Here is a 24,450-nt window from a genome sequence, read left to right as displayed (position 1 = left end):
CTGTAGCACCCAATCAAATGTAAATCAATATGTGGAATCTAAGGGAAAAAAATGTCATGAAGAGCCTAGGGGTAGGACAGGAATAAAACACAGACCTACTAGAGCATGGACTTGAGGATATGGGGAGGGGGAAGGGTAAGCTGTGACGAAGTGAGAGAGTGGCAGGGACATATATACACTACCAAACGTAGGGTGGATAGCTAGTGGGAAGCAGCCACATGGCACAGGGAGATCAGCTCGGTGCTTTGTGACCACCTAGAGGGGTGGGATAGGGAGGGTGGGAGGGAGGGAGACGCAAGAGGGAAGAGATATGGGGACATATGTATATGTATAACTGATTCACTTTGTTATAAAGCAGAAACTAACACACCATTGTAAAGCAATTATACTACAATAAAGATGTTTAAAAAAATGTAAATCAGGGGCTTCCCTGGTGGTGCAGTGGTTGAGAGTCCACCTGCCAATGCAGGGGATGCAGGTTCGTGCCCCGGTCCGGGGGGATCCCACGTGCCGCAGAGCGGCTGGGCCCGTGAGCCATGGCTGCTGAGCCTGCGCGTCTGGAGCCTCTGCTCCGCAACAGGAGAGGCCACAACAGTGAGAGGCCCGCAAAAAAACAACCAAACAAAAAAATAACAAAAAAATGTAAATCAAATGATTTTATATTTAAGAAGAAAACTAAAGAATAGAAAATTACCCAAATATCTTAATGAACCCTAATATTTATGATGATGCAGCCTTAATTGTCCTGACATAACTGGATGCAAGCAATTTTAATGAAAAAGAAAAATATACCCCAGAGGCCTGCTTGCATACTTTGTTTTGACTCTATACCACCAGCAACTATAAATATATGACTGCTAGTGTCTGGGAAAGGTTTCTGCAGGTTGGATGAGAGACAGTGTATAATTTACAAACTCCAAGTTCCTGGCCCTTCAAAATTCTGCTCCATCCCAGTCATTTTTCACACTAAGGCCTAAATATTTACCTGGCTGAGAAAAAAGCAGTTGTGACAGATGCTGTGCAAGTGTCTGAAGGGCTGCAGGTCCTCCCAGATGGTCCACATCCAGGAGGGAGACAAGGCTCTGGAGACACACGAGGGCTCTGCATTGTATAGTGCTCATTCTGCAAAGGAAGAGAGAGAATGCTGTCTGTTCCTCTCACAGTAACCCAGCAGAATTCAGCACGGACCTTGAAACTAAGTGTCAGATTCTGACAGGGACCATCTGTAAGCAGAAGGAGGTCTAGGGCAGTGAGCAAGGATTCTTAAAGTGAACTGTTAATCCTACCAGATCAAACTGCTTGGGCACTCAAGGCCTCCGAGGCACAGCTCATTTATGAGTCACATGGAATCTGCTTGAGAAAAATTTCTATGCATGGCAGCATCTTTAAAATTATTTTAAATTGTGAAATATGACATACTATATAAAGCGCTCAACGAATATACAGAGTTTAACAGTTTACAAAGCAAATACCTGTGCATCTAGGTAGGAAATAAACAATGCTAGCACTATTTAAAGGACATGGAAGCAACCTAAATGTCCAACGACAGATGAATGGATAAAGAAGATGTGGCATATTTATACAATGGAATATTACTCAGACATAAAAAAGAATGAAATAATGCCTCTTGCAGTAACATGGATGGACCTAGAGATTATCATACTAAGTGAACTAAGCCAGAAAGACAAACATCATGATATCGCTTATAGATGGAAACTGAAAAAAAAAAAAGATATAAATGAACTTATTTACAAAATAGAAATGACCCACAGACATAGAAAACAAACTTACGGTTGCCAAAGGGGAAAGGGGGGGGAGGGATAAATCAGGAGTTTGGGATTAACATACACACACTACTATATATAAAATAGATAAGCAACAAGGACCTATTGTATAGCACAGAGAACTATAGGGTAATAACCTATAAGGGAAAAGAATCTGAAAAAGAATACATATATATCGGAAACACTTTGCTGTACACCTGAAACTAACACAACACTGTATATCAACTATACTTCAATTAAAAAAAAAATAAGAAACGCTGCTAGCGCCCTCACAGCCCACCTATCCCTTCCCTATCACGCCCTACCTCCTTGACCCCAAAGGTCACCACTCTCCAGACTTTTATAGCAGACACTTCCTTGCTTTTCTTTACAGGTTTACCACCTATGTATGCATCACTAAATCAAACAGTTTAGTGTCAGTGTTCTAGTTCAGATTTTTTATTGCTGTATGTGTTAATCTAATGTGTTAAGAAGTAGCTCAGCTGTATGTATTCTACTGTATGATTATGTCAGCATTTATTTATCAATTCTGCCACTGATGGACACTGAGGTTGTTTCCAAGTTGGGGCAACCGTGAACCGCACTGCTACGTGCACTCTCCTGTCTTAGTGCACATATGCGCATACTTCTCCAGGGAACATACACAGGACACAGGGGGAGAGCTCTTGAGGGGGGAGTCGGCATCTTCCATTTAATGGTCCATCATTTCATATAATAACAATGACAAATGGTTTTGAAAATAGAAAAGTTCTTACTTTCTAATCAAAGGTTTCCAACTGGGGTTCCTAGAACACACATCAACTGCAATGCTGTTTGGAAAGGCAGTTTTCTCAAAAATCTAAATTTAAAAAAGAAGTAAGGCAAAGGTTAAAGAGTAGGGTTTTTACACACGATTCCTTTATAATATCCCAACACGTGACTTCTAAGTGAGATGGCTAGGCTTGATAAAGATGTCCTCAGGAATTCTGAACAGCCCACCTCCAGTGCTGTTCATTGTTTTGTTTCCCAGATCTTACCAATTACCCACACCTGGCAGTATTAGCGTACTTCTTTTGCACACAGAAGGACCAGCTTTCTTAAGCCTTCCCTGTGCTCTAGAATGAGCCTAGACTGAAAACAGATTACCTTCTTCGGGATGAGGTAGTTGGTGAGAGCGGTGTGAACCTCATGGGAGAGGCAGAGGGGAGACAGCAGCTGCCCACCGCCTTCACTGAGGGAATTCTCCATAAATGCGTCGCTTTCGTCACTGCTGGAAAGCTCTTCCCATTCATCGTCGGTGGGATCTGGGAAGAGTGCAGATCACACAGAACTGGACTGTTTAAGATATTCCTCATGGAAGCTGCCCTCCCAGTCCAGGGGAGGGTGTCTAAGTGGGAACGGGTCACAAACCTTCACTGCAGCACATGTTGACAATGATTTCCAGAGCAGTCTGCTGAGCTGTCAGCAACGCTATGGTCTCCCTCAGCTCCTTGTCGGTGGGCTTAAAAAAAGCAAACAACCAACTCTCAAATGTGTGGAAAAATATTTTCATGTGACTCTCCTTAGCTAAAGCCTACTAACTGATATTTGCACTTGGAATAGAGGACATGGGTGGGGGTGGGTAAATAGAAGAAAAGTCATAACGTGCTGGAAGGACAAACAGGCATATGATTCCCCCTGGCACTGTGCAGCGTGCCACTGTTCACCGGGTTTCCATCTATCTGCACGGTTATTTTCTAAGTGTTGCTTAGTTAGCTGGAGAGAACAGAAAAATATTCAGGAATTCTGAACTAAACTCACCCTGAAACTTAATCTAATGTGTTAAGAAGTAGCTCAGCATACTAAGATTAAAACAAGAGTTCATTTTGGACACCAGGCACTTACACACAACAAACCTGCTTTTAGATGCTTACACATTTTGTTGGAAAAGACTTCATTAACCAGAATTACTAACAGGCCCTTATGTGACCAACAGAGCTTGGCTAAGGAGCAGACGGGCTTGCTGCTTTCTGGCTTTCTTTGAAGACTGCAATAAAGCATTTCTTAAAGACTGAAGGAAGAGGGGGACTTTTTCTTCTGGAAATAAATAACATGAACCTAACTTATCAATTAACATTCTCAAAATGAGTTGTATAAATTTATATGACCTTAATTCTCAAGTCACCTATGAAAAATGAAATAGCTTCACTCCAAAACAGTGCATAAGCTACAAGTAATGTATATTTTGTTGTCTGAATGTTTCGCAGTTTCAAAAGTTTTCTAATTGTCTTTTCAATGTCTGTAAAATATTCCATTAAATGAATGTATTATAATTTATTAAGCATTCCGCTAGCATGGAATATTTCAGATTACTTGATTAACTTATTTCCTCAGATTTACTGGATCAAAGGTTAAAAACACATCCATAGATCTTGTGACATATTCCTGTTCTCCTTTTCCAGAATGTTGTACTCATTTTTAAACCTCCAGCAACTTCTTGTGCAACTATTTAACTCTAATTTTGAACCACATTCTTTAAAAAAAAAAAAGCAGATAGCTAATTTAATAGATGTAGCATAGGAATCCCTATGTTTATATTCATTTTATTGCCGGCAAGAATGTATCTAGGGACTTCCCTGGTTGTCCAGTGGTTAAGAATCCACCTTCCAGTGCAGGTGATGCGGGTTCAATCCCTGCTCAGGGAACTAAGATCTCACATGCTGCGGGGCAACTAAGCCCATGCGTTGCAACTACTGAGCCCGCGGGCCACAACCACAGAGCTCACGTGCTCTGGAGCCCGTCTGCCGCAATGAAAGATCCCGCGTGCCACAACTAAGACCAGACGCAGTCAAAAATAAAATTAATTAATTAAAAAGAAAAGAATGTATCTAAAATCTATTCCTACTCATTTTGTGCGTGTATGATATTCAACTAAACATTTCTTAGAGGTGACTCAAAGCTACATAAGACATGCCTTTGCTGGGCTCTTATCCACTTTAAAACCTACAAAGATCCGGCTTAGAAGAACTCTGAAACTAAGTTCTACTTCTTTACCTGACTTTCCTGCTCAGAACATTTCCCTGCTTCTTATTGTTATCAAATTGACATAAAGAACCAATCTAGAGGAAATGTTATGACAGCTGAGATTTGCTTCAAAATATTCAGTAGTTGAGAGGGGAGAGTGGGTAGGGAAATAGATGAAAGAAAACAGAATGTGATTTGACAACTGCTAACTGTGGAAGCTGGGTAGGGAGTGTTCTACTTCTGCATGTTACAGCCACAACTTGGGTCGGTTCTCTCTTTACAGATTTGTGCTTATACCTTCTCAGGTTAAATGATGCAATTAAGGGTTTTGATTCTAAAGGATCCCTGCACAAGCCACTGGGCAGCGTGAAAGACCAGAGCTGCCTGGCTGTAACTTTGTATTCCTGGCACATGGCAGCACGATGCTTAGCACCCGACTGGCACTTAAACACTGGCTGCCTGATCGGCATGTTAATCATCCAGTCTACTCAGCTATGGTGACAGGCTTTAAAAAGCAAGCTTTTGTTAAGAGAAAACACTGCATTTTCTAAGCACCAAAATTCTATTTCTAAGTAATACTTGGGGAAATGAATCTCTAAATAACAGTTAAATATCGATACTTTTAAACAGTGGCACTTCATCTTGGTGCACATGGATCTCAATCCCCACTCACTCATTCCCTGTAGGGCCCCTGAAAGCAAGGCTGGAGATGGGGAAACCCTGCAGGAGTGCTGTTCTCCCAGCCAGAGATGTCCGATCTTTCAGAGTCCCCTGACAGTCCAACTGGAATTTCCACTTCTGCTCTGATGGGAATTCGGGGTGGGGAAACATAGTATGTGTGCATCCGGCAGGATAAAGTGACCTGGTCAGCACGATGCAGCACCTGCAGAAGAGCCTCCAAACCCTGACCTGTTATAGCTGATGTTCCACATGTGGATCCCAGATCTGTAACTCACCTCCCTGTGATACCTGAGCGGATGCTGCTGGGGTTCTAGAAACACCCTTTGGAATGACAAGGCTCATAGCTATGCCTTTGTCCATCTTGTTTACTGATTTTAAATTCTACCCACTCTGACTCAGATGCACAAGTGAGACAAGGAGTAAATTTGGGGTTCAAATACAAGCCTCTGGCACCAAAAGGGGGTGATATGATTTTTAAGCCGCTTTACGATTTGCAAGCAACTCAAGGGCAGGATGGCCTTTTCATTTTCGTATTCACCCCAGCACTTAACACAATGCTTTGCACCTAACAGCTATTCCTGGGGATTGTGGCACATATATACAATGGAATATTAATCAGCCATAAAAAGAAACGAAATTGAGTTATTTGTAGTGAGAAAGTAGTTCTTAACTACATTTGACTGCTTTAAGACACCACCAATTCAGCTTTACAAGACTTCATGAATGTAGGGCAGTGGTATACTGATGAGTTTATGTCCACTAAGAATTCTTTAAAAATAAGTCTATCAAAACTCTAAGACATGGACTTAAGATACTTCTCAGTTTCAGTTCATTGTACATGAATCAGGACAGGCCACGAGTGAGATGGTAGAAAGCGTGACAGGACATTACTAGGGTTCTTCCAGTTCAGGCTTCACTGTCTTTCTTCCAAATGACTTCAGCAGCCTCCTGTCTGGTCTTCCTGCCTCCAGTCCCCTCAAACAACACTAACCTGCTTTCACCATGCTGTTTCTTATGCCATCCTTTGAGACAGCTCAGGTGTTCTGTCCACAAGGCCTTTTCTGAGAGCGTCTTCCTTTCTGCTTCCATGAGGGCTGAGTCAGGTGTGCCTACTCGATAGATACGACTCCCTCAAAAGTCTGTGCACAGCCCTATCACTGCTCTTAGCACAGGCATTATAATAAATTATAATTACATGTCTATCCTCTCAAGATGGAAAAGGTCCCTGAAGACAGGAAATATGCCTTAATCATCTTTCTATCAGCAGCATCTAGCACACAGAGTAAGCACAGAAAATGTGCACCTAGATGAATAAAGCCCAACTCACCATCCTCCTTGTCTTCCTGACGACCTGCTCTCCTCCTTGGGAAAAATATTTTCCCCAATTATGGCTCCATCGCTGCTGACTGGCTCAGTTGAAATGTTCCCTGCACCCAAAACTGCTCCTCCTCACCCCAATATCACGCCCACTACCACAAATAAGCCACAATAAAAAACTATAGGGCTTCCCTGGTGGCGCAGTGGTTGAGAATCCGCCTGCAGATGCAGGGGACACGGGTTCGTGCCCCGGTCTGGGAAGGTCCCACATGCCGTGGAGCGGCTGGGCCCGTGAGCCATGGCCGCTGAGTCTGCGCCTCCGGAGCCTGTGCTCCGCAAGGGGAGAGGCCCGCGTACCACAAAAAAAAAAAAAAAAAAAAAAACAACTATAAACCAGGGACTTCCCTGGTGGCACAGTGGTTAAGAATCCTCCTGCCAATGCAGGGGACACGGGTTGGAGCCCTGGTCCGGGAAGATCCCACATGCCATGGAGCAATGAATCCTGTGTGCCACATCTACTGAGCCTGCGCTCTACAGCCCACAAGCCACAACTACTGAGCCTGCATGCCACAACTACTGAAGCCCGTGCGCCTACAGCCTGTGCTCCACAAGAGAAGCCACTGCAATGAGAAGCCCACACACCGCAATGAAGATTAGCCCCTGCTCGCCACAACTAGAGAAAGCCTGCGTGCAGCAATGAAGACCCAACACAGCCAAAAATAAATAAATAAATAAATAAATTTATAAAAAACAAAACAAACAAACAAGCAAAAACTATAAACCAGTCTGCAAAAACTACAAACCATCATTAATTTTCATAATCACCCAACCTCCTCTGCTCAGCAGTAGGGGTAAATGAAAGTTTGGCTTGCTACTTTGGTAAGGCTAAACACTAAAACAGAAGAGACAAGAATGCCATGGACAATTCAAGCAAAGTAAAAATTCCTTTAGTTTGAAGACAGTCTGGGAGAGAATGTGTAACTGGAGTGGGAGATGACCACATGTTTCTGAAGTGCTGCAAAAGTACTGGTCTACCCCATCTTTCAAACCTTCTCTATATAAAAGTTTTGTCTTAGGACATTTTTTTTTCTCCTTTGGGAGATTTCTGAGTTATGAGTTAATGCGAAAACATGACTTTTTTTATTTAACTGTAATTCACTTTATAATTAACTTTGCTGTAACATTTTCCTACAAAGCTTAGGACACCTATTGAAAGAAAATAGCTGTATTAATCCATGTCTGGAAGCATCAATCTGACTTACTGGAAGTAAATCTGAAATGAAAGTTTTCCTTCTGACTTTCCTTCTATGAGGAATTTCTTCCATTTCATCATCCTCAATCAAATCATCACCATTAACATTCTGTAATGTGTCCTCAGTCTCTGCAGTAGTTTTTATCCTTTGAGTTTCGGCCTCCTTCATTTGAATAACCATTTCACCAGCATCCATTTCCAGAACTTCAGATAAGATCTTTAGTATGGCATTTATGATTTCTGCCTGACTCTTGGATGGAATAATGTCCTTTAGATTCCAAATTGTGCCTGTGGGAAAAAAAATGAGCATAAGGACAAAGAAATCGACTGTGAAATCTTTTATTAAATACAGTTTCCATGAGAGTGGTTCTTTAAGCTCAGGTGTAATTTCAAAAAATCCCAATCCCACTGCCTTTGTTCAGTTTTTATTAAATGTCAAAAAGCTTTGCACAGAGGCAGCTCCCTTTATTACAGCAGTCCTTCACAATCGTCTCCTTTTCTTGGTACACAATGCCTTGCTCTGATTCACCAGAGACCAACAGATCAAGAGAACACCGATCGAGTTTCTTTTACCACGACAAATTGAGTTGCCTGGCTTTCTTTCATCTTAACCTGAGCTGCTCTCCTAAGCAGCTTCTTATATTCCAAGAGTGGAATGGAATGCACTAAAATTCCAAGGTCTCACGGACAACCAGAGAGCAGGTTCTTGGTTTTTTGCTTATGAAACTAGAATAGCTACCACTAAATAGTTAGACTAATTCAAAAAAAAAAATGTGATGGTTAAAATAAAAATCATTCCTGGGTATATATATTCAAAAAGAATTGAAAGCAAGGACTCAGACGGACATCTGTAGAACCATATTCATAGCAGCATTATTCAATAACAAGAAGGTGGAAGCAAGCCAAGTGTCCATCCACAGATGACTGGATAAACAAAACGTCATATATACATACAGTGGAATATTATTCAGCCTTAAAAAGGAAGGAAATTCTGACACATGCTATAACATGGATGATCCATAGAGACAGAAAGGAGAACAGCAGTTGCTAGGGGCTGAAGGGAGAGGGAAATGGAGTTGTTTAATGCGTACAGAGTTTCTGTTTTGCAAGATGAAAAGTGTTCTGGAGATTGGTTATACAACAATGCAAATGTACACTGCTTAACTGTACACTTAAAAATGGTTAAGATGTTAAATTTTATGTTATGTGTATTTTATCAGTTTAGGGGAAAAAACCACCTCTCAAGATAAATTACCCCTGGAAGACCAAAGGGCAAGAGGAAAATATATAATAAGTTTCCTACTACTTGACATGTCTTCAGATTATTTCTTCTTTCTGTATTTAGAAATTCTGGGGAGATGCATTGCGTGTGAAGATCTTATAGGTAAGTGAATGGTCATGTCTTAGATGCCTACACTACAGTCAACTTCTGAACTCACTGGTTCATAAATAAGAGGGGGTCCTGACAACAGCATTTCTTTATCAGACAACAGTAGTTTGTTAAACTAAAAACAAATTTAATCTTAGAAGGCTCTGAAACTATGCAGAACCGCTTGAATTAAGGGTCTCCACTAAAACATTAAAATTTTCAGAACAGACTAAGCAAAGAGAGCCCTGATGTGGTGGAATGGGGGAATAACTTTGTCCCCCATCTCTACCTACTACAAGTTACTAAAAAGGCACACTATCACATATGGCTAAACTTTACCTGCCACCAGTGTCTTTAATAGAATATATTCCATGGAATTGACAGGAGAAAGCATCGCTGATTCCAGCACATGCAATGCTGGGGCGCTGAAAGATTTCAGTAGCTCTGGGTTATCTTCGGTCACTGTCTGCAAACAATATGCTATAAAGACAAACATCAAATATTTAGAAAAAAATGAATTCTGCTAGGATAATTTAAACCAAAATAACTCATCAAAAAACGTTTGCACCTTTACAAGTTCTTTGGACACAGGTAGCTTTTGTAGGAGATTTATGCTTTCCTTCAAACACGGTACATGCACATGAGGCGTCCCAAACTATCAGAGGTATAAAAGACCTTTTTTCCTTTTTTCTTAACTTGTAATCCTTTATAAAACTATACTTTTATAAAATATAATTTAAAAGCCTCTTAACTGCCGTGACAATGTGGAATTGCTATAAACATTTATAAAGGTTTAGCCTCTATTTCTGTACTCATCACAGACCAGTAGCAAACAGCTTGTGGACCAAACACCAGTGCACTGACAACACTCTCAGGGTAGTTCTGTTGTCAAAGACAAGCCCTAGGTTCGGGAACATTCTGGCTTCTTTGAAATTCAGCATGACCTTAAAAGTTAGAGTTATTTCTGGTGAAACATATTTAAGGAAAAAAGTATTTTATATAAAAATATGAGCAAATTAAGAGATGGGTAAAATATTAATAGACATATATGATTTATTTAGCACTTAACTGTTCTCTGGCATTAGAACAAGACAATGGATTACAACTTGTAAATTAGAAATAATTAACTGAAAGTATAAAAACAGTTGGGACTGCATGAAAGGTCTGACTGAAGAATAAATAAGGAAGAAGGCACAAATGAGGAAGCAAGCCCAAATTTGTTTTCTCTGAGATACTGTAGACCATACAAATCCATTTCTTTCCAGGTCTAAAACTTCCAAAGCAGATCGTTCCCATCCAAATTAGTAGTCAAAATACATTTATATATAAATCCATATATATGCATATGTGTACATATATATATATCCCAATGTAGTATTTTTTCATTAAGGGACTAATTAAATTCACTTTAGCAAAAAAACAAGATAAGTTGTGATCGCTAAGACAACACAAGCTCAAAGAAAGCTATATTAATACATAGTATGGAATCTCAGAATTTCACTTTACTATATGTAAACCATGCTTGATTTTCAAAAGTAATTTGACATTTGTTTAAAAAATCATGAACCTAGGTAAGTGCCAAGGAAAACACAGCTATACAATGCAAAATAACTTTATTCTGATCCATTTTTTTAAAGTTCTTTTAAAAAGTTCTTTAGGAAAATAAATAAATAACCAAATCTACAAAACTTAAGGCCCCAAAACAGAAGTGAAGTTTCTCTTTTAAAAGCTATGAACTTTCCTGAAATTCTCTTATTGTAATAAAGACTGTCCTTTGAGACTAAAAGTCACCTACCAATTTCCTAGTTCAACTGTTTTTAAAATTCTCATTTACTCACAAATCTCCCCTTTGCCAAAGATTCCATTTTTGAGAAACTGATTTAAAATTTTTTCCCAGTAGTATTTATTCCACTATTATTTTTTCCTTTTCTGTTCTATTTCCATTAGAGCCAAGAGAAACACTGGTAAGGGGAATACACTTCAGTAAGCGGAATAAACTTGTCCTTGCCAGGAGAAATACACAGTTAAATAAAAGGACAACCAGATGCCTATATTATGATGGGTAGAAAAAAATGCTTTTCACCCATTATTTCTCTACTTGCCCCCAGAGTTCTGCTGAGCCACCCACCCTCTGGTTTCTGTCTCCTCCCCCTGCTGAGTAAGGGCCCCCGGTGGCTCTCTAACCCCACGTACAGAAGGCGAGGGAGCTAAGGCAGCTGAAGCTGCCAGACTTTGCTTTCCCTGTCTGGAAGGCAAGCAGGCCTTTCTGAAATTCCAATCACTTATTTTCTTCTCTCAAAAAAAGCACAGGTTATCAAAAGTATTCTTCTGGAAGTATGAGATAGTGGTACAAGCCATTTAAATAAGTCTACATTCCAATTAACTTTGGCTCAAAGGCCTGGTAGTTGTGGGTTACTGTTTCTCAGTAAATGGGAGATGAAAGCTTCAAGAATTAATAAAGCCTTCTAAGAATGGTAGTATACTAGAAACCGCATATGCTCACATAATCACTTTTCTCCCTCTCAGAGTCAAGAGCAGGAAAACGACATGAGTAAGTAAAGCATTAATCACAGACTTTAAAAGATTCAGAATAGAACTCAGCTATGCATTTACATACAATGAGAAAAAAAAAATCACTGCTGTAGAATAAACATGCTATGTCTGAATAAAAAATTTTGAATAAGGCCACACATACTTTTCTTCACTTACCTACTGAAATGGCCAGGTCAACATTGGTGGAAAACCTACTTAAATACTTTAATACAATCTCCAAACACCCTTCTTTGTTGAATATAGATACTGCTCTACTACTGCATTCACTAAATTGAAGGGGGGAAAAAAAAGTTTTACTATTCACATTTTAACATTATCAACCACAGAAATTCATGAAAAATAATTAGGCTTTGAAGAACCAAAGAGTTGTAGTCAAACACCCACCATTTTTATAGATGAAGAAACCAATGCCCATTCATAGTCACTGCGCAGGAACACAACTGGCTACCTGTATTTTTATTTCCATCACAGTAGGATCTTTTAGCCAATCTCTTTACCCGCATGCCAATTTCCTTACAGGAGGTTAAAATGGAAGAGAGCTTAGAAATCATTTACTTCAATTCCTCATTTTGTGGATAAGGAAACTCAGACCCCAAGAGGTGAAGTGATCTGTCCAAAGATCACACACTTTGTTACTGGTGAGTCTTTGGATCCAGCTTACTTGTCTTTCCACTACATCACAGTAATAATAAATTAGAGTAAGGATAAAAGGCCTCTATACTTATCACACAAAAAGTACAAATTTAAAAGAAAGTAAAATTAAAATTTTATTCATTCCATCTAGACTGTTATAATTTTAACAGAATTTGCAGTCTGCAACAGAGAAATTGTTATAATAAATAATTTTGAAATTACGCTATTTTTTAATAAAAGATTAGAATTAATGTTATCAATGTTATTAATTAACATATATGCTAAATATAGGGTAAACAGAGCTAATTGTAATAATTTTATCCCTGGTTCCAGAGAAGAATATTCCTCCAGACATACCATATATACACTGACAGACTAACAGCTAACACAGCTGACTAAATGATTAAATTCAATCCTGCTGTCTAAAGATAAACTATTTTCTGTTTGTGTATCCATCTATCCATCCATCCATCCATCCATCTAGTTACTGCAACACTGCTATGAACCTCCCCTCAAGAAGCCCATAGTAAAGTCAGGTATAGTCAGGAAAATAAAGCATAAATGTGTTAAGATAATGGGACTCAGGAAAGAGAGATCACTGTGGAGACCACTTTTTCAGGCACTTTTCAAAGAAAACTTTTTTAAAATTTCTGAGATCAACAATTTATATATTAAAGTTATCTGAAAAACAGCACCCACTAGCTTGCTTGAATATGGCATTTCCTCAAATCTGATCTCTCCAGTTTTCCTGGTGGAATGCATCCACTAGTTTAAAATGAAATTATGGGCAGGGGGACAGATAAATTGGAGGATTGGGACTGACATATACACACTAGTATATATAAAATAGATAACTAATAAGGACCTAGTGTAGAGCACAGGGAACTCTTCTCAATACTCTGTAATGACCTACATGGGAAAACAATCTAAAAAAAGAGTATATATATGTATAACTGATTTCACTTTGCTGTACACCTGAAACTAACACAACATTGTAAATCAACTATACCCCAATTAAAAATTAAAAAATAAAAACTAAAAAAAACCCCCCAAAAACAAAAAAGAAATCATAGGCAAGTTTGGATTGCTGTGTAGGCAGCTTTCCAGGATCCAACTTAACCTTGTATTCTATGAAGTACCTGTGCTTTAGGTCAGAAATAATCATCGCTGCTGAATGAAAATAAGGAAATGACAGATTCTGGCTAGAATGTGGCTAGAAATGTGAGACAATAAAATGGCATAGAAAAAAAATGCAGGTTGTGTTTCCAGCCATCTCCATTCCTAAAAGCAAGTCCACCCACCCCCACCCCTACTCCCACCCTCCCCCACCCCGGGCCACTGTTACAATGATGGAATGGAGCGTGGCCTTCTTCCTACTGGGACCAAAGGAGCTCTTCTCAGGCATCTACTTCCCTGTCAAATGGCACCGGCCACGGCAGAGGAGTAAAGCACCCACTGAGGTCTGTGGTCCCTGTCTCATTCCAGACGCCAGGCCAAAGCATCTACTGCACTGGAGGCTGGCTGGCTTTAAGACAACTGCTCCTTAAGGTACACGGGTAGTGGGGGAGGAAGGAGGTGCAGTGGGTACTAATGACCATGATCCCTCTTATTTTTGTCAGCAGCAATGACTGGGGAGAAGAGCAGTAAAGCAAAAAAGGATGCAGTGATGCTATGAGGAAAACGGCTTGGGAAGGACAGTTGATCTTAGGTCAATTGATGAGACCTCTGACCAAGCACTAACATCACAGATTTACACGCCTACCAAAGAGAACAGAGATTCCTCTGCAGTTTAACAGAGGGAGCAGCAGCCTGAGTAGCACTGAAGCAGGAGGCTGCATTTGGAAAGCATCTTACCATATATTCCACAGCACGTTTACGGCCTCATTGGCAATGTTTTCAATAGAATTTCTGTTCTGATCTTTTTTTTCCTGTGGAGACATCTCATTTGAATCCAGTCCAGTACTACACTGAAACCAAATACCATGATTAGCACCTTTGTTCAAAAGAATAATTAAACAGGAAGACAGTGAAGAATCACAAAAAGTAAACATCAAAAATGATAGTGGTTGTTTATATGGGAAAAGAATCCAAAGAAAAAAAAAAGAGTGGATATACGTATATGTACAACTGGTTCACTTTGCTGTACACCTGAAATTAACACAACATTGTAAATCAACCATGCTCCAATAAAAATTTTTTTAAAAAATGAGGGGCTTCCGTGGTGGCACAGTGGTTGAGAATCTGCCTGCTAATGCAGGGCACACAGGTTCGAGCGCTGGTCTGGGAGGATCCCACATGCTGCGGAGCAACTAGGCCCGTGAACCACAGCTACTGAGCCTGCGCGTCTGGAGCCTGTGCTCCGCAACAAGAGAGGCCACAATAGTGAGAGGCCCGCACACCGCGATGAAGAGTGGCCCCCTCTTGCCACAACTAGAGAAAGCCCTCGCACAGAAACGAAGACCCAACACAGCAAAAATAAATAAATAAATAAATAAACTCCTACCCCCAACGAAAAAAAAAAAAAGAATGATAGTGGTTAACAAGCTCATCAAATTCTCATAAACAGTACAGTTCCTATAACCCTGCACCCTTCTGGCAAGAAATACAGACAAGAAAGGTTCACAAGTCACTGTACAAACTGGATAAAAAGCATTTCACATTTTAAGTGAAAATGTAAAATCAATACAAAATATTTTATCTAGTGTGGTAGAGATAGTAGATAAGGCAAAGAAAAGTAACACATAATAAGAGCTAACATCTATACAGTACCTTCTATGTGCAAGGCACCATTCTAAGCACTTCATGTCTGCTATTTAATCCTCACCACAAACCTATGAAGTAGATGAACTCTTATCCCTGATCTCCTGCTACAAATAGGAAACAGAGGTACAGAGAGCTTGCTGAAGGTGTAGCTTAGTATCTAGTGAAGTGGGATTCAGATCCAGGCATCCTGGCTCCGAAGTGGGTGCTCTGAACCGCTCTGCAGTTCTGCCCCTCTCCTACAATCCACAGCACCCTCTAAAGCAGGCTTCTTAATCTTAGCACTATTGACATTTGGATGGGGTGATTCTTTGCTGTGGTGCATGTGGCTGTCATGCGCAATGTAGGATGTTCAGCAGCATCCTTGGCCTCTACCCACTAGAGGCCAGTAGCAACCCCTACTCCAAAGCCATGACAATCAAAAATGGCTCCAGACATTGCTAAATGTCCCCTGCAGGGCACATCATCCCTAGTAGAATCACTGCTCTAAAGGGAACAAGACTGACACCTCTCATCAAAACTGGATATTCTTTATACGGTCTCAAGTGAAAATTACCCATCAATACAGAATAGTGGACCAGAGGCACGGCAGAGGAAGAGCTCCTTAATCCCTGAACTACAACGTGCAATAAAGGTGGTATGATGTTAAATCTGAGAACATAATCTAGTCTTCTCGGCAAATTCCTAATGTCTGTGCTTCAGATTCCTCACCTGTAAAACAGAATAACAATACCTGCCAAACAGGACTGCTCCAAGGATTAAGTGAAATAATACACAAGACAGCACCTAGCACATAAATAAGCAACCAATAAATACAAATTATTTTCACTGTATGAAGTTTAAAGTCTAAAGGAGTCAGTCTATAGTTTTAGGAAGGTCTTTTCTAACAAGCAGATAAATAAAGGTAGTGGGGACAAACTAGAGACTAGTATCCATGATGAGATCAGTGTTTCCAGGAAAGAAATATAATTCCTATAGAATGTTTTGAGGGAAGACAAAATAACTAACACCAAAGTACTTAAAAAGCAAAACAGGGACTTCCTTGGTAGCACAGTGGTTAAGAATCCGCTTGCCAATGCAGGGGACACGGGTTCGATCCCTGGTCCGGGAAGATCCCACATGCTGTGGAGCAACTAAGCCCATGCCCCACAGCTACTGAGCCTGTACTCTAGAGCCCACAAGCCACAACTACTGAGCCCTCGCACCTAGAGCCCATGCTCCGCAGCAAGAGAAACCACTGTAATGAGAAGCCCAGGCACCGCTACGAAGAGTAGCCCCAGCTCACCGCAACTAGGGAAAGCCCACACGCAGCAACAAAGACCCAACGCAGCCAAAAATAAATAAATAATTTTTTTTTTTTTTTAAAGGCAAAGCAAAACCCCAAACCGTCTGAGTGTGTATACTAACAGCAACCTGGGAAAGCGGCATACCTCTTTCAGCAGTGCGACCAGCGGAGTCATGATATCCTTGGTCACCATGTCATCACAAACTTCGAAACCGCCACAAGCACTGAGATTTCTACACAAGAAGTTTAAAACAGGTTTTACTTTCAGACCACATGTCACAAAACATATTAAGCCCTCAAGTTTATTTCTATTTCTACCCATACTTAAGGTTTCCTGGAAGAAATCGCTTATGATTCCTGTACGATGCTGCACAGCCAATCCACAGATCTCCACCAATGCTGATCCTTGCTCTACATGAAGTAAACAGATGTCTCTGTCTTGTAACAGCTTAGTTTTCAGGACTGAGACGATACACAGGGAGAGGAAAGACTTCTCCTATTTAATTTTTTTTTTTGGCCACACAGCCTGGCTTGTGAGATTTTAGTTCCCCAACCAGGCATTGAACCCGCACCCTCCACAGAGAGAGCACGGAGTCCTAACCACTGGACTGCCAGGAAAGTCCCCTGCCTGATCTTATATGAAGGGAACTTTTCTTGGAATCAACACTTCCAGGGTAGGAAGGGTGAGGCTATTGAGAAAGACATTCCCTTGAAGCAATCCTGACTAAATTTAATTTTGATTGGAAAGACATTGCTTGCCCTCTGAGTACACAGCACTGTGCTAGGCACTCAGGATATGAAGAGAAACTGTGCTAGGCACTCAGGATATGAAGCCTCACCATCTTCCAGGAGCTCTCAGTGTGTGTATGCTTTGGGGGAAGGGTAAGGCTTCCTCCATCAAGTGGTTAATCCCCACTCATCCCCCAGATCTCACCTCAAACATCACACCCTTAGGGTTTTCTTCCCTGAACCCCCAGATATACCTTCTCATAGCATCTTCTGTAAATATCATTGGCTGTAATTACACACTTGTGTGATTACTTGCATAATGCCTGCCTCCCTCAATACTGTAAGACCCATTAAGGACAGAAATTATGTGTCTTGTTCACTGCCACATGCCCACGACCTAGCCCACTGCCTGGTGCACAGCAGGCACTCAATATATACTTGCTAAATCAATGAATGAAAGAGAATAAATAAAGACAGAACTATGGAAACTACGAATATTAACTTTACTCTTGCCCCCCCTACAGTCCATTCTCTGCACAGCTACCAGAGTGGCCTTTTGAAAAGGTAAATTAGACCAGTCACTCCTGCTTAGAATAGGTCCTTTAGCTCTACACCACCAGATCTTTATCCATCTCTCCAGCCTCAACTCTTACAATGCCCGCCCTCCACTCTATTCGGCCACATAACCTTCCCATTCTTTAACCATGCCAAGCCCTCTGCTGTTGCTGTTCCCTCTGTCAGGAATGCTCTTTCCCTTGTTTGTCCACGCCTGGCTCTAGCCTCCAGAACCAGGGGGCTAGAGTTCACAAATGTCATCTAAAGATCACCCAATTTAAAGTAACTTCCCACCCCTAACTCCTCATCCTCTTGGTTTCTCCATAGCACCACTTACGATATGTTATGTTTCACCTGCTTACTGGTTTCCTGTCTACCTCTGCATCAATACGGGTTCTGTGAAGGCAGGGATCTTGGCTGTCTTGCTCAATGTCCTGCCTGCTCAAAATCTACCGCACCTAGAACACCTGGCATATATACTGGAAGAGTTCACTGAACCTTAGGACTCCATGGAGGCTCCCTGGAGAGGGTACAACGTGCGCTAGGCCTTGAGGAGAGGACGTTTGACAGGTGGCTACTGCAGGTGAAGCAGCAATGCGTGTAGTCCGGGGCTCATGGGGTCCTCCGGAGTCTAAAGCCTGAGTTCAAATGCCCTCTCTGCAAATAGGAGAGACTCTGCAGCTCTTGGCCCTCCCGAGCTGCCGCAGACAAGTGCACTGAGGATGAAACCGATTAGCTACGGTGCGTGGCACACAGGAGGCGCCAGCTGGACGCCGTGGGTCCGGATCCGAGGCACCACCCCGGACCCCATTCCCTGCTCACCTCAGTGCGCCAGCCGCTGTCTCCCTCACCGCCAGGCTGGGGTCGAGCAGTAGCGGCCCGAGACGTCGCACGGCGTCCCGGCGAGCCAGGCCCGGCAGCGCCGGCCGCTGCTGCACCAGCCGGGCCAGCCCCGCGCAGGCGCACTCGCGGGCCTCGGCGCTCGGGTGCTGGAGCTGCGGGAAAGAACAAGTGTCAAAGGGAGAGCAGAGCGCACGCGCGGGGGCGCGGCGGCAGGGGCGTGTGGCGTTGCTGGGGGGCTCCGCGCGAGGCCTGCCTCCCGTCCCTCCCCGAGCGGCCCGGGGAGCCCTCGCCTCACTTTTTCTAGCAGCTCCGCCGCTGGCCCGTCGTCCTCCTCTGACTCAGTCCCGTTCGCCGCCGCCGCCGCCTCGGCCTGACAGTCGCCTGTAGGGGAGAACTGAGGTCTCTTGAAGCGTTTCGTCCGGCTCTTGCCCATGGTGAACCGCGCTGGCGAGAAGACCGAGAGAGGAGGGGAACAGCAAGACGGTAGAGTCTGCTCAGCTGGCAACAAGGTCTTGCAGTATAGGGGTCTACTCACTACTGTTCAGCTGGGCCCGATGACGGCCCGAGCCCACATGGGGAAGCAATGCGCATGCGCATGGCGTGTCCGCGGCGGAGTAGGGTAGTGGCCAGCGCGGGGAGCGCGCAGGCGTAGAGGGGAGGTTGGGCGGGCCCAGACCTTGCGGAGGGGCGTGCCTTATGGGTTTTCTCAGGAAGGGGAAGGATGGATTTGAAGGGTAGAACCGACTCCGCCTCCCACCAACTAGTGACATTTATCAACTTACTGAACTTGCCAAATCTTTATTTCCATAATAATCAAATGCGACTAAGGATACCTCACTTGCCAGGTTATTGTGAGGCTTTAAAAAATATTATGGGGCAATATTATGGGGCGTCCCTGGTGGCGCAGTGGTTGAGAGTCCGCCTGCCGATGCAGGGGACGCGGGTTCGTGTCCCGGTCCGGGAGAATCCCACATGCTGCGGAGCGGCTGGGCCCGTGAGCCATGGCCGCTGAGCCTGTGCTCCGCAGCGGGAGAGGCCACAGCAGTGAGAGGCCCCCGTACGGCAAAATAAATAAATAAATAAAAATTTTATATATATATATATATGTATATAATGTAAAGCGCCTAACTCCAAGGCTGATGTATGTATGTAGTAGGTGCTCAAAAAATATTAACCACGATTTTATTTTGTGCCTAGCACAGCTCCTGTCATAGACAAAGTCCCTATTTGATGGTCTCCCTAAGAAGTTACTAAACCTTCCTGCCTCAGTTTCCTCATCACTGAAATGGGGATACCAATACTATATACGTAATTGGCTTGTTATAAGGATAAATGTGTTAATGTGTTTAATATGCTAAGAACAGAGACTGGCACATAATAAGCACCATATAAATGTATGGTTGAAACTTTCATTTAACAAATAACAAAAGGATTCTTTCATAAATATTTATTGAGTACAAGGTACACTGCTGGGCATTGGGATAAAACAATAACCAAGACAGATATGGACCCTGTCATTTGTCTTTGTCCTTATGGAGTTTACAGTTTAGTGAGAGATGTGTTAAATATATAATTATGTATTTAATTACAGTTGTGGTAAGTACTCAGAAGGAAAAGTACAGGAGAATCTCATGTAGTCTTTATAATTACATGTATTTATGGAGCACCCAATAGATATATAGCTTTCAGGTCACCAATGTATGAGAGAAAAGCTCCATCCCATGGCAACCCTACCCTCAAAGAGTTGACTGTCTAGTAAAGGAAATGACTAATTACTACAGCATATTTTGGAAAATCATCACAGAGGTGTAGCTAAAGTTGTACAGAAGCTGAGGCCTATCAAAGACCAACTTTAGGTACAAGGAAAACTTGGAGCCCCCAGATATATGTTGGAGGGTTTTACTTCCTAGATCTCTCTTTTCTGGCTACTTATCTCCTAACCTCCCTAGTCCAAGCTACTATCTTCTCTTGTCTTGACCACATGGCCTTCTGGTCTCTCTTTTTCTACCCTCACCGTCCGTTGAGAAGCTGGAGTGATTTCTTTCAGAATGAATATCCCTCCAACTTTCTCATATGCACTCCTTTGCTTGAACCCTTTCAATGGCTTCCATTTCTCTTAGGATGGGGATCAAAATCTTAGCCGGCTGCAGTGTCTCATCCCAGCCTGCAGCTTCATCTCACGTCACCTCCTGCATTCTGCCCTTAAGCCAACCTCCAAAGGGCCTCTTCTGCCTAAGGACTTTGGACAAGCCCCAGACCCCAGCCCTGTCACGGTGAATGCAAGAGTCACTTCTTCATAGGTGCCTCCTCTGATTTTGAAGTCTGAGATGGGTCTCCCTTGAGATGGCACATATCCTGTTCCTTCGCTTCAAAGCACAGTTCAAAATTACAGTTATAACTTAAATTTGTGTATAGTTCTACACAATTCTTATACCCATACTCTGCCCAACTGCACACTAAACCTTGTGAGGATAAGACTGCCTGTTTTCACACATCACTGTCTTCCCAACACTGGCCAAGACCTGGCACAAAATAAGCATGCCATTTCTTAAATGAATAGAGACCACATAATCAAGAGAGTAGAGCATGCAATCTAGACAGAATAGGGGGAGACAAAACAGATTCTTGCTATTTCTCTCACTGTGGGGATGAGCAAGAAAAAATAGTTCAAAACCTTAGTCGGGGGAGAACTATGGGATCTATTTCATTACTATTTCCTGTGAGAAATTACATTTCTGCTAAAAATGAATGATAAACTATTTAATGAGCTTAAGAGCCCTTCCAGGACCCACCTAAGATCATCAGTCTTAGGGGAAGCCCAGGGACCTTTAACCAGTCTAACAATCCGGGTTAACCAGGCATTTTAAAAAATCCAGCCAAGCAATGATTGACATGATCAACATCAATGATCCAGCCAACCATCCCCTTTTCCTACAAATTATCATTGTGAAGAGGGAATTTTTGAATTAGATTGCTTAGAAGCCTCTTTCCTTTTGAGACAATAAAAATGCTTGTAATCAATTATTTGCAGACAAATTTTGTTTTAAATAGGAACTAGCTGTTCTCTCAGACTCCTGTTTTTCCCCCTTCACATGTCTGTTGGGTAATCTTCCTAAAAACACACTCCAATCAATATTCGTTGAAAACCTTTGACAGTCCCCTGTAGGTGCATAACTGAACCAGGTAGAATCAGGCTCAGACTTTTACATGACATACCTGTGCGGCCACAGCACCCTGCCACATGCTTCCAACACCTCATCTCTTGCCTGGGAACCTCCTCAGTCACCCCAGAAACTCCTCGGACTTTCCTTTACCCAGGCCGGGGGGCTGTATAGCTCAGCAAGCTTCCCCAGTATACCCTGGCATTAATCATTTCCATTTTCCTGATACACAGTCTCAGATCTACTTCCAGTTCCTCAGAGTGTTAGAGACTCATTGTGGGATAGGAGATGTAAGCCAAAAGATGGCTGTCCTGTGGCGCCAGGCCTTTTGTCCTCCTGTCCCGGAAGATTCTCTATCCTCAGCCCTCCGTGTACCATTTTGTACAGTGCAAATCTATACCAGGGGTTCTAAACAGGGGGGGTGACTTTGCCCCTCAGGGGACAAATGTCTCCTGGGCAGCAATATTGCCCTAGGTTGAGAATCAGAGAAATGTACTTTTGTTGAGTGACTATTTGCTTATTGGCCTACACTCTATGAAGTTAGATATAATTTATAGATTGATAAATTGCAAATGATTTTGTCCTATTGAGATGCAAATTATTTCTGTCTAGTAGAAAATATAACCTCAAAGAATACAATTTCATTGCCTTGTAGGACATAACCAATTTCATACCTAACCTAGCAATCTTCTTTCTTTTTTGAGGTATCGTTGATGTACATTATGTAAGTTTCAGGTGTACAACACAGTGATTCACAATTTTTAAAGGTTATATTCCATTAGTTATAAAATATTACGATTTATATAAAATATATTCCCTGTGTTGTATAATATATCATTGTAGCTTATTTATTTTATACATAGTAGTTTGTACTGTTTGGTGTTTTTTTTTTTTTTGGCCGTGCCACATGGTTTGCGGCTTGCGGGATCTTAGTTCCCCAACCAGGGATCTAACCCATGCCCCTTGCAGTGGAAGCAAAGGAGTCTTAACTGCTGGACCGCCAGGGAAGTCCCTAGTAGTTTGTACTTCTTAATCCCCTCCCCCACTTCCCTCTCCCCACTGGTAACTACTAGTTTGTTCTCTGTATCTGTGAGTCTATTTCTTCTTTGTTATATTCACTATTTTATTTTTTAGATTCCACATATAAGTGATACCATACAGTATTTGTCTTTCTCTGTCCAACTTATTTCACTTAGCATAATACCCTCCAAGTCCATCCACGTTGCAAATGGCAAAATTGCATTCTTTTTTATAACTGAATAGTATTCCATCATATATATATACCACATCTTCTTTATCCATACATCTATCTGTTCATGGACACTTAGGTTGCTTCTGTATCTTGGCAATTGTAAATAATGCTGCTATGAACATTGGGGTGCATGTATCTTTTTCAACTAGCGCGCTTGCGCTCTCTCTCTCTCTCTCTTTATATATATATATATATACACACAGGAGTGGTATTGCTGCGTGATATGGTAGCTCTATTTTTAGTTTTTTGAGAAACCTCCATACTGTTTTTCACAGTGGCTGCACCAATTCACATTCCCACCAACAGTGTGCAAGGGTTCCCTTTTCTCCACATCCTCACCAACATTTGTTATTTGTGTTCTTTTTGATGATAGCCCATTCTGACAGGTGTGAGGGGATATCTCACTGTGGTCTTAATTTGCATTTCCCTGATGATTAATGACGTTGCCCATCTTTTCAGGTGCCCGTTGGCCATCTGTATGTCTTCTTTGGAAAAACGTCTATTCTTCTGCTCATTTTTTAATTGGGTTGTTTGTTTTTTTGATGTTGAATTGTTTATGTATTTTGGATAGTAACCCCTTATCAGTCATATCATTTGCAAATATTTTCTCCCATTCAGTGGGTTTTTTCATTTTGTCGATGGTTTAGTTTACTGTGCAAAAGCTTTTAGGTTCAATTAGGTCCCATTTGTTTATTTTTGCTTTTATTTCCTTCAGTTTAGGATCCAAAAAACTATTGCTGCAATTTATGTCAAAGAGTTCTGCCTATGAACACAACATTGTAAAGCAACTATACTCCAATAAAAATTCATTTAAAAATAAATAAAAGAACCAAAAAACAAAAAAAGAGTGCTGCCAATCTTTTCTTCTTTCTAGGAATCTTATGGTTTCCTAGCAGTCTTGTTTAAGTATATTTTTCCTCACTGAATAAATTTCTGTTCCTCCTTTATACCAATTTTACAATCTTCCTGGTTCCTTCATTAAGGAACTGACACATGCTCACTATACGTTTATTTGAGGAATGAAAATTTAAACTTGTTGAAAATCATCCTTTGACAGTGTTTATTCATAAGGCAAGAAAGGTGTTCACCAGGTACTATGAAGCAAAAAGGCAGGTTACAAAGCAGCATATATAGTATAATCCCATTTTTGGAAAAACACACACAGAGGGAATACCTATGAAAGTATATATACCAAAGTGTCACCTGTGTTTAACTATAGGGGGAGTTAAGGGAGATCATTTAAATATATTATTTTTCAACTATTTTATTTTGGGGGTTTTCTAGAATGAGCAGG

General features: G+C 41.6%; 1 protein-coding gene across 3 annotated transcripts in view; it reads right to left on the bottom strand.

Moving 5' to 3' along the window:
* The window catches only part of HEATR3 (HEAT repeat containing 3), a 37,247-nt gene extending 17,893 nt beyond the window's left edge, over positions 1 to 19,354 (bottom strand). For 2 of the 3 annotated variants that reach the window (XM_067020420.1, XM_067020421.1), the window contains exons 1-11: positions 19,039 to 19,336; positions 18,723 to 18,895; positions 16,762 to 16,849; positions 14,426 to 14,538; positions 12,095 to 12,204; positions 9,725 to 9,865; positions 8,027 to 8,304; positions 3,174 to 3,264; positions 2,910 to 3,067; positions 2,540 to 2,622; positions 986 to 1,122 (exon numbers count right to left, since the gene is read on the bottom strand). In XM_067020420.1, coding sequence (XP_066876521.1) covers positions 986 to 1,122; positions 2,540 to 2,622; positions 2,910 to 3,067; positions 3,174 to 3,264; positions 8,027 to 8,304; positions 9,725 to 9,865; positions 12,095 to 12,204; positions 14,426 to 14,538; positions 16,762 to 16,849; positions 18,723 to 18,895; positions 19,039 to 19,176 — 1,510 coding nt within the window. In that variant the 5' untranslated portion in view covers positions 19,177 to 19,336. Of the gene's footprint in view, positions 1 to 985; positions 1,123 to 2,539; positions 2,623 to 2,909; positions 3,068 to 3,173; positions 3,265 to 8,026; positions 8,305 to 9,724; positions 9,866 to 12,094; positions 12,205 to 14,425; positions 14,539 to 16,761; positions 16,850 to 18,722; positions 18,896 to 19,038 lie in introns of all 3 variants that reach the window. The other variant, XM_059043832.2, reaches the window with a different exon arrangement.
* Positions 19,355 to 24,450: the final 5,096 nt, after the last annotated feature.

This window comes from Kogia breviceps, chromosome 18, assembly GCF_026419965.1.
Source record: "Kogia breviceps isolate mKogBre1 chromosome 18, mKogBre1 haplotype 1, whole genome shotgun sequence".
Classification (NCBI taxonomy): Eukaryota; Metazoa; Chordata; class Mammalia; order Artiodactyla; family Physeteridae; genus Kogia; species Kogia breviceps.
Note: the sequence above shows the minus strand (reverse complement) of the source record. Positions and strands in the feature narration are given on the sequence as shown.